The 18,360-nt window shown below is 46.1% G+C and overlaps 1 protein-coding gene across 3 annotated transcripts in view; it reads left to right on the top strand.

Annotated features, from left to right (window-relative positions):
- Positions 1–917: 917 nt before the first annotated feature.
- The window catches only part of MAF (MAF bZIP transcription factor), a 193,346-nt gene continuing 175,903 nt past the window's right edge, over positions 918–18,360 (top strand). For 2 of the 3 annotated variants that reach the window (XM_072872406.1, XM_072872405.1), the window contains exons 1-2: positions 919–2,704; positions 13,337–13,403. In XM_072872406.1, the coding sequence (XP_072728507.1) occupies positions 1,626–2,704; positions 13,337–13,370 (1,113 nt within the window). In that variant the 5' untranslated portion in view covers positions 919–1,625 and the 3' untranslated portion in view covers positions 13,371–13,403. Of the gene's footprint in view, positions 2,705–13,336; positions 13,404–18,360 lie in introns of all 3 variants that reach the window. The other variant, XM_072872407.1, reaches the window with a different exon arrangement.

The raw sequence follows: 18,360 nt of genomic DNA, 5'->3' as shown, positions 1-18,360 counted from the left end.
CGCGCCTGGCACTGACCTTGCGACGAGAGATGGCGCTGTCGAGGTTTAAACCGAGCCGCTCCGCCGCTCCGCCGCTCCGCGTCCAGCCCGCTCGCCGCTTCCACGGCCCCCCGGCCCCGGCCCCATCCCCCCCCCGGGGCGGGGGGGGAGGCTAAAGGAAATACAATTAGTTCTGAATGTATTAAATTAATCAGTCCCGGCCAGCAGGCCAAGTGCGGCGGGGGCGGGCGCGGCGCTTGCAAACTTGCGGGGCTTTCGCACCTCTTGGCGGCGGGGGTGAGGGGGGCACGGAGGCATGGCTGCCCCGTCCCCGCGAAAAAAACCCGATGATAAGTGACAGGGCCGCTACGCGGGAGCGGAGCGGGGCGAGCGGCCCGGCACCGCGCGGGGGCAGGGCCGGGCGGCGGCAGGTAACCCGCGCCTGGCACGCCGGAGCCCCGCGCTGCGAGCGGCCCCGGAGCCGGCGCCGCGCTGCCGGGGCCCGGCCGGGGCGCTGGGCCCGGCCGCCCGGCGCTCCCCCTCCGCCCCGGCCGCGGGGAGCTCCCCCGCGCCCTCAGGTGCCCGCCCGGGCGGGGGCAGCCCCCGGGCACCCCGCCCCGGGGCAGGGCTCTCGCCCGAAGGCGCGCACGGCGGCGCGGAGCGCGGCGGCCGGGGCCGTCCCGGCGCGGCGGCGGGGCGGAGCGGAGCGGAGCGGAGCGGGAGGAGCGGCCCCGCCGCGGGCCCGTCCCGCACCCGCTTACCCGGTGAGTCCGGCGGGAGGCGGCGGGCAGGAAGGGGTTAAGGCGCTCCCCAGCTGACAGTCAGCTGATGGGCCCTGATTGACAGCTCCGAAAAGTTTCCTTGTTTCTATACTATTATGCTAATGAGGGCTGGGATGGCGGCCGCCCATTGGTCCGGCCGCCGAGTCAATTTCCCATTTGACGTCAGGAGCGCTATAAAACTCAGCAATGCTTTTAAACTCTCCTGCTGGATGAAACCTTTAAAATATTTTTCATCTTCTTGCTGTAGCTTTGGGGTCGAGGGTTTTTTTCCTCTCTCTCTTTTTTTTAAACTATTATTATTATTATTATTATTATTTTGGTTGCGATATCGACTTTGCTTTTTTTTCGCCTTCGCTCTTTTGCCTCCTCCCTTCCCCGATGAACCTCTCTCCTCGCTCTGCACTTTGCATGAGAAAGCCCAGAGGAAAGGCACCATGAAGTGTTAAAAATAACAAACCAACCCAACAACAACAACAACAACAACAACAAAATTTACTCGCAACACCACCAGCTAACACTTCCAGCTGCAGTTTGCAAGCTGCAAACGAGAGAGAGAGGAGAGAGAGAAGGGAGGGAGAGAGGAGGAAAAAAAAAAAACCCTTTATGCAAAAGGCGAATAGCAAGAGCCCCTCGCTCTGATGCATCAGCGGCAGCGGAGACTCTGCAAAGGATAACGCGGAGCGGGAGCGAGAGCAGCCGGGGCGAATTGGAGCGGAGGCTGCGAGGGGCCGTGGCGAGAGGCAGAGGCAGGAGAGAGCGGAGCGGAGCTCGCCAAAAATCAAGCTGGCTCACCCGGTGGCAACTCAGAGCAGTCCCCTCGCTCCCGGAGCGCACCCTTTCTGGAGGACTGTCAGCAGCAAAAGGATGGCATCAGAACTGGCAATGAGCAGCTCCGACCTGCCCACCAGTCCCCTGGCCATGGAATATGTTAATGACTTCGATCTGATGAAGTTTGAAGTGAAAAAGGAGCCGGTGGAGACCGATCGCATTATCAGCCAGTGCGGCCGCTTGATCGCCGGGGGATCGCTCTCTTCCACCCCGATGAGCACGCCCTGCAGCTCGGTGCCCCCGTCCCCCAGCTTCTCGGCGCCCAGCCCCGGCTCCGGCACCGACCAGAAGACCCACCTGGAAGACTACTACTGGATGACGGGCTACCCGCAGCAGCTCAACCCGGAGGCGCTGGGCTTCAGCCCCGAGGACGCGGTGGAGGCGCTGATCAACAGCAGCCACCACCCGCTGCCCGGCGCCTTCGATGGCTATGCTAGAGGGCAGCAGCTGGCCGCGGCCGCCGGCGCCGGCGGCTCCGTGCCGGCCGAGGAGATGGGCTCGGCGGCCGCCGTGGTCTCGGCGGTGATCGCCGCGGCGGCGGCGCAGGGCGGCGCGCCCCACTACCACCACCACCACCACCACCCGCACCACGGCGGCGGCGGCGGCGGGCACCCCCACGCCGCGGCGCCGGGCAGCGCGCCGCCCTCCTCCGCCTCCTCGGCCGCCGGCTCCGGCGGCGGCGGCGGCGGCGGCGGCGGCGGCGCCGGGGGGCTGCACCACCCGCACCACGGCGGCGGCGGCGGCGGCGGCGGCGGCGGCCTCCACTTCGACGACCGCTTCTCCGACGAGCAGCTGGTGACCATGTCGGTGCGGGAGCTGAACCGGCAGCTGCGGGGCGTCAGCAAGGAAGAGGTGATCCGGCTGAAGCAGAAGAGGAGGACCCTCAAAAACAGGGGCTATGCCCAGTCCTGCCGCTTCAAGAGGGTCCAGCAGCGGCACGTCCTGGAGTCGGAGAAGAACCAGCTGCTGCAGCAAGTGGAGCACCTAAAGCAGGAGATCTCCAGGCTGGTCCGGGAGAGGGACGCCTACAAGGAAAAATACGAGAAGCTGGTCAGCAATGGCTTCAGAGAAAACGGATCCAGCAGCGACAACCCTTCCTCTCCAGAGTTTTTCATGTGAGTTCCCACAGCCTTGCCACCTTAACTAAAAGTTCTCCGTGTGAGTTGTTGTTGGGGGCTTTGCTAGAGCGACAACCCAGCTTGCCACCTTGTATTACTTTTTTTTTTAGAAAAAAAAACCTCAAAACAATTTTAAAACAAAGTTGGTTTTTGGGTTGTTTTTTGGGTTTTGGTTTTTTTTTTTCCTTTTTAAGGTGGGCTGGCTCCGTGTTGGCCGACCTAAAGTTCTACATGAGTTTCCTTTCTGTTTATTATTATTATTATTTTTTTATTTTTGTGGGGGCTTGCTGTTGTGGTTTTTTTAAAAAAAATTTAAAAGATCCAACTCGCCACCAACTCAGTTCTTCATATGAAGCTTGCTCTTCTTTGAAACCTGCCATCCACATTATATATATATATATTTTTAAGTTCATGAGGGTTTTTTTTCTTTTGAGCTTGCTGTGTCCAAAAAGTCAGATTTTTTTTTTTTTGCCATCCTGAGTTCTTCATATGAGATTTGAGCTTTGCAAAAAGAAAAATAAAACTAAAAAAAATACAAAAAAAACCAAAACAAAAACAAAAAATACAAAAACAATGTGAAATTTTTAGACTCCAGCTTGCTGAGTTCCATCAGTTTTTAGCGTTGTTGTGCAAAACTAGAGATATGCCTAGATCAACCTGCCAAAATCAAGCCTGCATCAACCTTCGGTGTGTTCATGTGAGTTTTGGCCTTAATCTGCCAAACGTGAGACTTTAGTCTGCCATTAGAATCCCATACTCATCTCATGCATTACGCTTGCTATTTTGTCTTAGCAACAATGAACTATAACTGTTTCGAAAGACTATGAAAAAGAGACATTATATTAATAAAAAACCCTGCATGCTGGTCATGTACGGTATAATTATTTTTTTTTTCTTTTGCTTGGAAATGGACTTTTGGAGACTATTATGGCATGGCATTCATCCTTTTGTTTTATTGCCTCATCACTTTTTTGGGTTGAAAGCAAAAAAGTGCAACCTTTGATCTTCCTCCTCCTCTTCCTCCCCATTAAAGTTTGCATCTGCTCTAAAACTGCTTTGAGTTACTCAAAACTTCAGACTTCCTTTTAAATGCACTGAAGCATTCCCTCTCAAAAAACATGCCAGAATGGATTTTGATAACCTAATGTGGCAAAAAAAATACAAAAACCACAAAAAAGAACTTTGGAAAGATGTTCAAAAACAAAATTCACATCCCACTTGGGGGGGACATTGAAACCATGCTGTTGCCTAAAACAGTCTAAAAATTAATTTTAAGTGATCTGCCCCATTTTTTTTTTTTCCTTTTGCATTTGGTCATTGTCAAATGTGGAATGCTCTGGGTTCCTAGTATATAATTTAATTCTAGTTTCTGTCATCTGTTAGCCCAGTTAAAATGTATGCTACAGATAAAGGAATGTTATAGATAAATTCGAAAGAGTTAGGTCTGTTTAGATGTAGATTTTTTTTAAAGATTGATGCACTAAATTGTTTACTGTCGTGATGTAAAGGGGGGTAGAATTTGCAACGGGACTGTTTTAAAAAGTAGTTTATGCAGCATGTGCTTGCAACTTAAATATAAGTTGGGTATATGTAGTCCTTGCTATACCACTGACTGTATTTGAAAACCAAAGTATTAAAAGGGGGAGGCACCCCTGTTTATATCTATAGGGGTATTTTACATTCAAAATGTATGGGTTGTTTTTTTTTTTTTTTTTTTTTTTTCAAAATTGAAGTATTTGGGACTGAATTGCACTAAGATATAACCTGCAAGCATATAATACAAAAACAAAAAAAAAAAATTACGAACCTGTTTAGAACGCTAATACAATTTATGCAGTTATAAAGATGGCATTACTGCACAGTTTTAAAATGATGCAGATTTTTTTACAGTTGTATTGTGGTGCAGAACTGGATTTTCTGTAACTTCAAAAATTCCACAGTTTTAAAGGCAATAATCAGCAAATTTTATTTTCAGGGACTGATATCCTGTCTTTTAAAAAAAATGGAAAGTAAATCTTACCACAATAAATATAAAAAAATCTTGTCAGTTACTTTTTCTTTTACATATTTTGCTGTGCAAAATTGTTTTATATCTTGAGTTACTAACTAACCATGTGTGATGTTCCTATGTGCTTTTCTTTCATTTTCGACTCTATGGTTATATCAAAAGAGAGAATAATCTACAATAATAAACTGCATTTTTTTGATTCCGTACTCAGTTTCTTAGTCTGTAGTTTAAAGTTCAATAACTCCGAGAGCAGTACTTCAGCGTGCTGCCTGGCGAAGGGGTGATGCTGATACAAGAGCTGGACTCAATAATATTCAGGAGGGGAGGAGGAAAAGGATAGCTTCGTGTAAAATGGAAAATTGTCGCCCGCTAGAAATCAAGTTATCTTTCAGGTAGATGAAAAATGTGAGCTTTCAGGTGCTCCTTCTGGCTTCTCAGTATTGCAGTGAGCTCAGTTTCAGTGACTCAGATCATCCCACCAGGTTTTAGGAGATCTCAAAGGGGAGGTCTGCTTAAAAACCTGATGACATGATACGGCCCTATATTTTGATTGTTTTATGATGGAGTGAAGTGAAAGGGAAGACTTCACATCCTCTTATCATCTGATCCCAGCAAAGCATGCCTGTCTCTAGTAAGAGATGACACCGCATCAGGCTTGGCTTGTCACAGAGCCACTTAACGCTAGATCGAAAGATTTCTTGCCATTTGGGTCCATACTGCCTTCCTTTTTTTCTTTTCTTTGCTTTTTTCCCCCTTCTTTCGTTTGCCCTGTGGTTTTCTTTTTTTTCCCTTTTTTTTTTTCCCCCCCCCGCTACAGGCCTTAGAAAGCCCAGAACTGAGGAGCAGAGAAAAAAAAATTCAAAGGACTTCCTCCAACTTTTGAGAGTTACTTGTCCTAAACAATCAATCCAAAGGTTAATGTGCTAGAAATGTTCAGGTCTCCGAGCCCCTCTTCACTGTAGTTCTCCATGTCAAAAGGCATTTCAACTTCGAAAGGCTCCTCGAACCCTCGACCCTGTTCGTTTAAAGCCACCTTCCCCGAGAGCCTCCAGTGTCCGCTTGCAGAGTCCTCTCCTGCTCTTTGAATGGGATTATCTGCCCAGTTTATCTGAGAAGCAGAGGCCTCTCCGAAGGATGCTCCAGCCCCTCCAGGATGGGAGTTTTATCTCCAGACCCAGGCTCACAAACCCAGCACTTTTTTTATTTTTCCTTTATTTTTTTCCCTCTGCTGTTGGTGCAACTTCTTCCCAGCTGTAAGGTCATCCCTCCCGGGCACCGGCGGCACTGAAAGGAGAGGACCTGTTGCCGTTCCTCTGCCCGTTTGGTCCAGTCCGTGGCTTCGACCCCATCCTGCCCTGTGTGCCGAGGTCAGGATGCGGCCCTGAGCCCCCCTGCGGTGCCTGCACCCATGAGAGCCTGCGTCAGTGGGCACTGGGTGCTGCTGGAGGTCAACCTGCTCCTGCTGAGGCCCCTTTGGAGGGGATGGACACCCGTCCCCGCTGTGGGTGACAGCGGGCATCGGTGGCCGTGGTCCCTGATGCCGATGCTGCGCCTCGCCCCTCCCCAGCGCCGGGGCACCAACCTGCCCTTTGGCATCTGACCTGCTGTTGCACCAGGGTTTGAGTAATGGTTCAAGCTCCAGATTCTGGTTAATTCGAGTTCCATTTTCTGGTTAATGTGTAATCTGTGGGTAAACTGGTTGCTATTGGCCAAGCAGAGAATTATCTCCTCTCATAAAGACAGGGCTGCTTTTTATTCCTTCTCCCATCTCCTCTTCCCTGGCTGAGCCTTTACTGATGCCCAGGTTTTTTTGCAGGGGGTCACTTAGAGGTTTCGCTGCTGCCCTTGTTGAGAGCTCCCGAAGGAGCCCTGCCTTCAGGAAGGGAAGGGACGAGGCCTCTCCTCAGCAAAGCCCCCGCCGAAGCGGCACTGCAGCCCCCACGGGAGCGCGGAGCCCCAAGCCCCCGGAGCGGGACCCACTTTTGGTCCAGCCTCATCCACGCACCCCTCTGCCGCTCCAGGTTTCCTCGCAGGCGAAGTTAGGAGCAGGCGCTAGGATTTTAAAAGTATTGTGAATCGACTGAGTAGCGCAGAGTGAGGGGAGCACTGCTGCCTCCCTCAAGTATCTTCTTTCTCGGAGGGAAAAAACCCCACCCTGTTTGAACAGCGATAAGAGAAATCCTTCCTAGAAATAGACTGAGTGCAAAAGGGAAAATTCCCATCACACACCCAACCTGAGAGGGAAAAAAGGCTCTCTCCCAGTTTGGCATCGTTAAGACACATTGCAATCTTGCTTTGCAAATAAAAAAAAATGCAGCCTTCCTTAGGCTGCACTTGAATTTCAGCCTGAAACATGCCAACTGTCCCAACTGAAGGGGGGGGAATAGATGCACGTTTTAATGCAAAGCGAAGCGAGTATTTAATGCTAAAGCAAAGCGAGTATTGGGGTTCTCTGTATGAATCATTGCAGGGGAGCGCCCACCTTTGCCGCAGGACTGCTTGCTGAGGACTAATTGGAACCGCTCTGCTCTGAATAACCTACATTCATTAATCACCCCTCGCTTGACTCTGGCCTCGATCCTGCTCCCATTGAGCTCGGAGGTACAATCCCTGGGGATTTCAAAGGGGAGCAGGATCCTGCTGTTCTCCCTCAGGTACCTCTCTGGCTAAAGCAGGGGGAACGCTGCCCGAGCCGGGCAATCGTCTGTCAAAAGGCATGCATGGTCTTAATCCCTCCATCACTAACAACGTCCTATTTCTCCCATAGTCCTATAGTGCTTTCCCATTTATTAACTACATTACAAAGAACTTTCATGTGACCGGTGCTGGGAGATACGCGCACGGAGAGCGGCCCTTTGCTGGCTGGGAAATGGTGTGCACTGCGGCTCAGCCCCCTCCTCCCTCCCATCCCACCTTACCCTTGAGCCTTTTTTCCTTTCCCCCCCTAAAATGAAACATAACCCTCTGCCTGACCTCTGGGCTTCTGCTGAGCAGGGTCCAGGAGTATTTTTGTGTTTGTGCTGCAGCGTTTTCCCTGCTTGAGAAATGTCATCCCGGACCGCATCCTAAAAAAAAGAGGGGAGAAGGGAGGGAAATATCCCGGTCACACCGGTGTATATTTATTTCTTGAACAATTTCTCGCCACCGCTGGGCAGGCGCTGTGTGAGGAGCGCCCGTTTGCAAACAGAGTGGTGAGGGATTTTATTTATTAGAAAGCCTTCTTCACCCTTTTAAAACAAAAATGCCTGCGCTGAATCAAAATGCCACTTGAAAACTACCCCCACGCGAAACGTGGCAGCAAATTTTTAGTTTAAAAAATGAACTTTCCCAGCTCTTTTTTTCCTTTCCTTTCTGAAAGCTTTTGCGCAGCTGTTTCCTCCCCCTCCCTCTGCGTAGTGTGTAGGAAGTTCTTGATCTAGAATCATTCATAATTTTAATACCAATTTCTATTTGACATAATATACTAATATCAGATAGAAAGTGTAGCTGCTTCCTGGATTTAGGGAGGAAATGATGCATATATCAGAATTATCTGCTCAGATGCCAGAACTACATTGGTGTCATTTCAGCATGTGCTGCATTGAAAGGAAATCCTCTATATTTATTACTCCAATCATCAGAGGAGCTAAATGGACCCACTGTTTCTGACACCTGTTCAGATGGCTGAATTTAAAATTTCACGCAGGGAAAAAAAAATAATCCTACATACTTCAATGTTAGGAATTAAGATTTTCTAATAAACTTCCTTCCCTCCCTCTTTCCGAATCACTGTGTTGTGAGCGGCTGCCGTGAGGCTTGGGCATTCCAGGGGTAGCTATGGAGAGTGGCATAGATTTTGTTTGCTCAGCCGGGACAAAAAACAATCCTGCTTGTACACACAAACACACTCGAGCTGTCTGTAGTCAAATGCTTCAGATAGCTGTTTTAAGTGCAGGTCTCGGTATGAATAACACGAGGTAGCACACCCCAGGACGTGGCAGAGGTGCGCAACTGTTGAGAGAATTCGTCTTTTCGGGAGGGAGCTGAGCACTCGACCACTTCACACTTTTAAGGCTCCTCTAATGAATTTTTCAGGCACAGCAGATACAAATCAATAGATTAAAATACTGTACACTCTGCCGCATCTAATTCTTGACTGCCTGAAATTGTGGGGGAGGACCGAGAATAACATTTGTCACTCTCTGAGGGCTGAGTGCATTCAGATTTGTGAGCTCTAAGCCAACACGATGCAAAAATAGTCCAGGATGTGACTTAACTTTTCAAGTGAAAAGCAAAAGGCCAGGGATCAGCGAGGCTGTAGCCGGGTGTAACGGCAGATAGGCAGCTCCGGCTCCAGCCCCAGCTATCTACCACCGTATCAGGTTGACCCGGCACAGTGTGATAACGTCTCGGTGCCCTCGATGCAAGCCACCCGTATCTTATCGCTCTCTGAAATGATCATTTTCTTTCACTGTTGCTGTACCCACTTTTTTTTTTCCCGAAGTCTAGCTTTTAAACCCGTGCCACTTCCGATGCAGCAGTGAAGTGTGCAGGCCTATAGTTGTGGTGAAGTGAGTTACGGGGATGGAGATTGCCCTGCCTCTCTCCCTGCTTGGTTTGAAGCCCTGTGGACTTTGTGACATGATTTCCTTTATTTTATTTTTTAAAATTTTTTCATGCATCTCTATAAGATGTCTTGCGTGGAGGGAATCAAAGCCAGAGCAGAAGTTTGCTAGAAGTGGTGTTTCTGCACGAGGCAGAAAAAAAATACCCAGCAAACAACAAATCGAGCAGTGTCTTCAAGTTTCCAGCGGGGGTAGGGAATGGAGTGTCCCTGGTTGCCGCTCTCAATTGTTAATTCATAAGAAGCACAGTCCTGAAAAATGTTCTCAGCAGCTTGTCCCCCGTTAAAGCAGAAATGTAAGTGCCTGCGCATGGAGGCGTTAAGGCTCCACACCCTATTTCAGCGGGAGCTCTGGCATCTCCCTGCCCCTCATCCCTTGGTTTTCGGTGTTAACCGGGAGGGCAGCGGGCTGTCGGGGAGAGCAGGGTGCCCAGCACCGCGGGGCACACACGCCTGCCGCCCCGCTGCCCGCCGGCACCTGCCTCGCCCGGGGGAGCCGCAGGTGTCGGGAGAGTTCTGGCACGGATTCTTAACGCCCTGCTTCTTGGGAAGAACCCGGGCCGGGGAGGGGGGGTCTCCATAACGGGGTACCCCCCTCTTCCCCCGACGAGCTCTCTCCATCGCGCCCGCGGGCTGCTGGGCGAGCGGCCCGGGCTGCGTCCCCCGCCCGCAGCCGCGGGGCCGGGTCGCACCGGGCCGACGGGGCCCGGCGAGGGGCTGCGCCCGCACCGCCCCGGCCGGGCCGGCCTGGGCCCCGGTACGGGGCAGACGCATCCCGCGGGCCGGGGCGGTGGAGGTGCTCACAGCCGCACGGTTCGGGGGGCCGCCCCAGCCCCGGGGTCCCTCCGGAGCCAGGTGCGGGGCGGGGGGACGGACAGGGACCCGGGCGGGGACCGGGAGGGACGGGGAAGGGTGAGGGCAGCATCCGTTGTTTGTTTGTTTGCTTGTTTGTTTGTTTCTAAATTCAATTCCTGGAACAAAAGGGGAGTCTGTGCGTAACTAAAGGATCCGTCCGTGCATCCAGAGCTTAGCTCCGGTGTGTCACCCCGGCGGCTTCAGCTGGCTGACCGTCCCCTAGGTATGTTCATAGAGCACTTCCCCTGTTATTTTGTTCAGTCTTTTTTCTTTTCTTTTCTTTTCTTTTCTTTTCTTTTCTTTTCTTTTCTTTTCTTTTCTTTTCTTTTCTTTTCTTTTCTTTTCTTTTCTTTTCTTTTCTTTTCTTTTCTTTTCTTTTCTTTTCTTTTCTTTTCTTTCCTTTTCTTTTCTTTTCTTTTCTTTCCTTTTCTTTCCTTTTCTTTTCTTTTCTTTTCTTTTCTTTTCTTTTCTTTTCTTTCCTTTTCTTTTCTTTCCTTTTCTTTCCTTTTCTTTCCTTTTCTTTCCTTTTCTTTCCTTTTCTTTTATTCTTTTCTTTTCTCTTTTCTTTTCTTTCTTTTCTCTTTTCTTTTCTCTTTTCTCTTTTTCTCTTCTCTTCTCTTTCTCTTCTCTTTCTCTTCTCTTCTCTTTCTCTTCTCTTTCTCTTCTCTTCTCTTTCTCTTCTCTTCTCTTCTCTTCTCTTCTCTTCTCTTCTCTTCTCTTCTCTTCTCTTCTCTTCTCTTCTCTTCTTCCTCTTTTCCTCTTTCTTCCTTTCTCTTTTCTTGTTCTTAATTTTTCCCCCCTTCCTTCCTTTTCTTTTCCCTTCCTTTTTTCTTTTCACCTGTGCTCGCACGGAGACTAATCTAAACCCCACTGCAATCAAAAGGAGGTTTTTCAATGACATTTTGGATCAGGCCCTAAGATTTCTGCAGGGTGCAAGATGGGGGGGTGCAGGATTTACATTTCATGGCTTCTAATGAATCTGAAGTACAGAGAACAGCGCTTTCTGAGGCTGAGTTTCCCAGATCTATGTGGATGTATCTTGGAGTGTGTATGTGATTAAGCTTAAAGCCCTTTTCTATACGAAAGCAGGCAGATTCACTTTCCTGCAGCCTGAACCCTGCTTCTCCAGTTTTGAAACAAAAGTTCTTGCCAAGGTCCTGACAGTGGGCTGTCATGATGTTAAAGGGGATGGGGATAGAATCAGTTTTATTTGTTGGTATCAGCTTCTAAAGCTGTGGTGCGCTCCACTGCAAACAGCCCCTGTTCCCTCAAGCACTTGGAGCTGTTGCGGTGAAACATTAGTGACAAGGAAAATGAGCCTGAAAGTGAACCAAACAGGACCTAGTATTTTTTTTTCTCCCCCCTAACTTAACTGCTTCCAAATTCCCTGATGAAAGCATTTTAATATGTAGGAAGAGCTGCTGGAGCCTGCAACGCGATTCAGTGTTTTGCGGTGTGGGATGAACAGATTTTCCTTTCTGTAGGGTTTCCTCCTGCAAAGTCATTGTAGAGCAGGGAATACTGTAAGATTAAATACGGCTAAAATACTATATTCCTGTCACACCAGATACGGTCTCCAGACTGTGCACAGTCTTTCAGCTTCCTTTATTGTGAAACCCTTTTAAAATAGCACAGTATAGAGTAGAAAACTTACTGAAGTATAACTCTCTTGCACCAACTCTGTCAGATAAAATGAAGGAAAGTGATCAGCCTTCTTAAATTAATAAATCTGCTTAGTGTCTCTGGCTGCCTTCACGCTGTCTTACTTTCTTTGACTCTTCCCTTATTAATAAACTGATAGTTAAATAAAGCTGCTAAATGAATCAATGCGCCTTGCCGGTGAAAGCGGGTTGGTGCCATCCTGTTTCAGGTCTCCTGTGATGTGGCTGAATGGTTGTGGTTTTAGAGAAGGGATGGCCTCGGCAAAGGCTGAGACTGCTAAAAGCAGGCTGACCACATCGCTTTCTGAATGCTCTTCAGGTGTGAGGCTTGAGGACCTATTCCTCTCGGCCCCATGCATTAATAACAGGATGGATTCACCGATTGGCATGAAAGCAGAGGTCATCTTGAGGAAAATGACACCAAAGGTCTACGGGAGTCATTTGCTTTAAGAGATCCTGGGCCATATGCCAAGTATTGCATTTAAGGAAGCACCATCCCCTTTCTCAAAAAAAAAAACACAAACCAAAAAAAAGGAAAACTAAAAAAAAAAAGAAACGTTGCTTTCAGTGGCATGCGGGGAGCATTTCAATGCGCCTGTCCCACCTTTGGGTGGGATGTGGGAGAGGGATCATTCAGCTGGCACCAAACGTGCAGCGGACTTTTGTTTTCAAAGCTGCAGAGCTGATCTGGAATCAAAATGCTGAAAAAGCGCCTATCGTTTGTCTTGCCTTTTTTTTTCATTCGAACCGATCAGACTTGTGGTTTATCCTTGCTCTGATTATGCTGTACCGTTACAATAAATGGATGGAGCTGAAGCATTCCTGCAGGCGGTTTATAGAAAATATATGTATACGCCTTTGTATGCACACTCAGGGAGAGAAAGTGAACTATAAGGGACACAACAAAATATCCATATTTAAGAAATGTGGATTGACTCACTGACTTATCTCACTTATTGTACAAATATTCACTCTATGTTGAATTTTTTTTAAATTAGAGTTTAAATATGTGTTGACAGGATGAATTTGTACAGTGTGAGTAACCGCAGGGAGAAATGACAGCTCTGCTTTTGTTATTAAACTACTGGCTGGAAAATAATGGAGTGTGTACAAAAATTGATTATTATTTTGCCAATTACATTAGTGCAGCTAATAACAATCATTAAGAAAGAAATACAGAAAGCTACATGCTTTCAGGTCTTAGAAGCTGATATTCACTGGTGAGGCAAAAATATGTGTTTTTTAGGTAATTCATCAGTAAGAGTCTCCTGTTATTAATGTGAAGTAAAGACTAGATGTGTGAGCTAGAAATGTTTCACTTCAAACTGTGTTAATTTCTTCTTCACTCACAGTTAATAAACAGTACAAGAGACTTTCTAAATTTAATTTAGGATTTGAATATAAAAGGTCCTATTCTGTACCACAGTGGCATGACAGACATGTTTTAAAATGTTAAAAATCCCTTTTAATAATGGTTTATTTTAATATATTTACTAAATTAGGTACCCGAGAGAATCATCTACAACGGTGATGTGAAAATCCCTGTTACCTGAGGTCAAAAAAAAAAAGGTACGTTTTCATTTTCATAGCAATTTGACATATTTCAGCAGGGGTGGTAATTTCGCTGCTTTCTTTTCTGCTGCTGAAGTGGTGCTTTTTGGCCGACCCTGAGGAGCCGGTGACAGTCTGTGGTGCAGTTTCCTGGGCTTTCGAATGAGGCTGACGTTCAGGTGCCTACAAGAACCATTTGCAATGATGGGGCTTTGTACTTTCGTCAGCCAGGCAGCTCTCCCGTGTCCCACAACTCAAATATAATCCTTTGCAAACGTTTTCTTTCTTTTTCTTCAAATGCTAGCATTCAGACACCAGCTACGGGGATTAAGGATGGGTCTTCTGAAGATCTCCCTCAGATCTTGATGAAAATCATGAGGCTGTGTTAGACGACTTCTGTACTTACAAATTACAGTAGAGTTTAATTCACAGCACTGCTTTCCTCTGGAAATTCGTGTTCATTCAGTCTGTCAACATTGGCTAAAAAATATGCCACTAATGAAAATGTGGGAATTAGACTTGGAGTCCCTTCCCCTGCTAGACTCAAACAGGCACTTTATTTTTTCCGTGGAATCTGATTTTTATTGACCTTGACTATAAAAAATACTAAGTGGCTTAAATGAGCACCAAGGTTGCAATGACAGATTCCTGTGTGACTTTTTAATGAAACCTCCTATTTTAGTTAAGAACACAGGCTGCCATACAGCCTACCGCACTTTGATCAACAGTTACGTGCTATTAGAAAAGCGTTGAATTTTATTAGCTCATGGAATTAAGCTTTCTTTATTCTTTATTCTTTATTCTTTATTCTTTATTCTTTATTCTTTATTCTTTATTCTTTATTCCTTATTCTTTATTCCTTATTCTTTTTATTTGTTATTTGTTATTTTTTATTATTTAAAATTTGAGTGAGGATGGGGAAGATGTAATTGGTGCTCTAGACTCTACGTTAAATAGCACCGAGGGGAGTTTTTGTTGGTGTATAGGCTGCAGGGACAGGTTTCTCAAGGAGCACCAGAAGAGGTTCATTTTGAGCCTGATGCTCCTCTCACTTCCCCGAGGAACACCCTGGGTAGGGTTTTGCCTGCAATGCATTTTTTTCCTGTGTTTCACCACTGTAAATGAGAGGGAAACCAGACCACTTGTTTTTTTGTGAGGGCTTAAAGTGCACCGTGCTTTTTGCAAGAACAGAGGCATGTCGTGATTCAGCTGAAGTATGTTAAGTACGTATTTTCATTGCAAAGGTGCAGCACATGTTCCATCACCTTGTTCCTAGTGTAACGGTTCTAATTTCAGTAATCCCACAGGAAAACTTTCGTGGTTCCCGTAATTTATGTATGTGACTATTAGATTTGTATAAATAATATAAGTGATATACATTCTTGTTAGCCATATAATAAAAAAGCAAAAGCTTTTTCCCTGATGGACACTTGTGATCTCAGGACTTGCTTAGCCTGCTGCTCTCCGGGACAATTCCTTGTGCCTTCCTTCCAATATTTTGTGGTTACGCTTTCACATATTATAGAAAAAAAAACCAGCAGCAAAATCTGTTACTTTTAAGCAAATAGCTCTTGGGTCTCAGAAGAGTTAACGAACTTTTATGGCAAGGTTCAGACAGTTCTGACCCCTATGGTAATATTTCATCTAAGGTTACTGTTGGGAGAGAAATCAAATTTCAGCTGTGAACATGATTGACAGGTGAAAGCAAGAGAGAGAAAGACATCTGGTCAGATGGGGAATTTGGGAAGGAGAAGGACAATTCAGGGAAGTGTCTCTGTGATATTAGGAATAATAAGCTTAGATATGAAAACTCCAGTACTCCACGCTCTCTGGAGGCACGCTTACTTGATATTCATGGAGGTGGTTTGGTTGGGGGAATTTAAGACTGTACATTTATAGCAGTGGACAGTAGTCTCCGTGCTCTAACTTACTAACTTGACTCCTTTGAAGGAATTATGTTATTTCTGGCATGCTTTTAGCATTTCAAGGCAATTTGTTTTATGAGTGTGACTGGAATATTTGGTGGTTGCTGGTTAAGAGGTTCTCACCATAATGTCTCTCCTGGGTCAGATGGCAGCAGGGTTCATGGAGGTCAGTCAGTGGTGCCGCTCCATGCCCGCGAGCCTGCGGGGATTGCCGGCAGTTTTCAGAGAAAGCACTGCAGGATGAAATCTGTGTTTGTGATACACGCTGTTATACCAATAACAAAATTAGTTGCTATCCCATAAAATACCACCAAGGGTACCTTGTGGTATTTTACAAGGCAACTGTTATTTTCCAAGGGCCATGTCTTGGCCTATTCCATCTCCTAGCAGCTCCGGCGAACGTCCCTCACAATACATACATAACCCCAGGCATATTTTATCCTACTTCGGTGTATTTTGTTTGGTGCAGAAGAGCTTTTCCATCCTCCGACATCATGGAACCAACAGGAACAAAACATCACTCTGATTGTTTCCTGACCAGTGTGATGATGTTGGAAAGTAGAATTTGGTTCTGACATTAAAAAGTGTAGCCAGGCTTTCTCTTAAAAATGAAGTGCGAGAAAAAAATCTGGTCGTTTTTATCACTGTGTGTAACACTTAATGTTTCAGTTTTCAAAGAGGCTCTGAAGGACTTTTGTAGAGCTCCAAGGGCAGGATGTGGCAATGATGGACCCTGGGATATAAACTGCATCCTACCTACATCTCAGGTGAGAGGAAAGGTGCCGGGTGGGCTCCTGGCCCCACTACAGGCTTTGGTAAAATCCCCATCGAATTCCTGGGGCCCACACTTCCACCACAAAGGGAATGTCTACAGGGGAGGTCGTACTAATAAAAAGCAAGATCTGAACTCATACCGTGGTAGCTGTGCTGTGAATTCCCTGGATGGACGTTCTTACTTGGGAATAAGGGTGGGTTCCCCCCCTTAATATAGCTTAAGCTGCTTTCAAAATAAAATAAATTAACCAGGAAAATCCACTCTCACTCTAGAGTAGGAGCGTCCACCCAGCGAATGGATAGCACTGCGGTATAGTTTACTACATAATTTCCCCATATGGATGAGCCCTACAACTAAGGGGAGAATAAGGAGCAGTAAAGAACAGAAATATATTTTCTGTTCCTTTTCCAGTTTACCTCTAAGACCTTTCACACAAGGGAAATCATGGCACTCTTAAAGTATACATTTACTTACTTTTCACTGCTATTCCTGCATTCGCACATGCATTTTTAAAAGAGATTTGTGTTTTGTGTAAGACCTTTTGCATTCTCATACTGTTCACGTGTATTTTTGATGTGCAACCAAGTCAGACTGTTGTTTGTGACATCATTTTTCTCTTCATTGGCAACAGCCTGTGATGTCAAACTGCCCAACTTCACTGTAAACTAGACCTTATCGCCTAAGTTTTATTCGCAGACCACACGTCTGATAAAAGTGAAAATTAAAGCAAAGAACTGTAAAAACAATCACATTTCTTTGTGTATGAGTGAGTTATTTTTAACTTCCCGTTGTTGAATTAGCACTCCCTTTAAAAAGTCTTTATTTCCTGAAGCTGATATCAAGATAACTTCCATGAAATATTATTGGCAAGTTTCCCGCTGCAGTCAATGGGAGCCTTGTATGTATTTGTCAAGCAGATGTGCTATATTAAGTCTAAATGAGAATCCTTTATTTCAAATGGGATGTAATATGTTATTCTTGATAAAAAAATGGATAGTAACCTCTCTCCCTTCTTTTCCTCTCCCCAAACATATTTTGTACAATTTGCAGGTCATTTTACAAAAGTAAAAAAAATGTTCTCTAGTATTTTAAAAAAGCACAACTTCACTGTGTCTCAAACTCCTTTCTAGCTCATTCCTGTGAATTTGAAGTATGAAAACGTCTGAGTCTTTATGAGCAAAGAGAAAGTACATGCCGTATGTGACAGCTTTTATTCCCCACAAATTCCCAGCAAAGTCAATTTAATAGTTTTCCCTCTGTTTAGAATAAGCTCTAAAATATTTTCCAGTGATGTGGCTTTTGATGTTGTTTAGTTCTAATAGAGGATTTTAAGTTAAGTGCTAGAAAAAAAAATTGAAATATTTTTAACATCTCTTCTAGGTTTTCTAATTTGTGCCACTTACCAAATGATTCACACTGTACCAAAATACAGGAGATTGATGAGACAGGAAAAGTACTGATTTAACATCCCACATATAAAATTACTTCTCAGGCTTCCACATATAGTCCCGATGGTTAGAGAGTGAAGAAACCGGGAGTTGGGAGTTGCAGTCTGACTCACTTGTGAGACTTTGACCCAGTTATTTGATTCTAGATTCAGCAAAATACTGAAGCACTTTAAACTTGTTATCTTAGGTTTCTTCTAAAGGTCTGTTACCGTTGATCTCTTTATACCTCAGTTTACACAGTTATAAACCTAGATAATTAATTCTTACCTTCTAGGCTTTTGTGGGAGTTAAAAAATAGCTCTAATGTTCCTTGTTCCTTGAAGCCTTTTAATGAAAGCTGGTGTATTGAAGTACTTGTCATTCACCTTAGTTCATACCCTAGGATGAGAAATCATTGGTGTTGCCCAAGTCCCATGCACCATTTCTGCCGGGATGAGAATTTAGTCTCCCGAGCACACCAGGCCACGAGTACAAAGATTGGGTGCTTCGGGAGCTGGTAATTTTCTGAATTACACATAACTTAGCTTTACCCTGATTTTGAATGAGTCAAAAATGTAAGCAAAATCACGGCTCAGCTATGTGCCCCCTCTCTTTCTTAAACACAACCTATCCTTAATACCGGTATGTACACACACATAGATGGAGTAACTCTTGTGCACCTGCAAGACACGCAGGGGTCACACTGTCCTTGTAATTCCTCCCCTTCCTGCCATTACCTTTATTTCCCAAGGTTCGAGCCATTATCATTCAGCAGTTGTGCAGCTTTTCTTTTCGTCCGTCCCCGAATTATTATTGTTTCCCTCCTACCTTCTACCCCTCCCGACCTG

This window comes from Ciconia boyciana, chromosome 9, assembly GCF_034638445.1.
Source record: "Ciconia boyciana chromosome 9, ASM3463844v1, whole genome shotgun sequence".
In the NCBI taxonomy this organism is placed as follows: domain Eukaryota; kingdom Metazoa; phylum Chordata; class Aves; order Ciconiiformes; family Ciconiidae; genus Ciconia; species Ciconia boyciana.
Note: the sequence above shows the minus strand (reverse complement) of the source record. Positions and strands in the feature narration are given on the sequence as shown.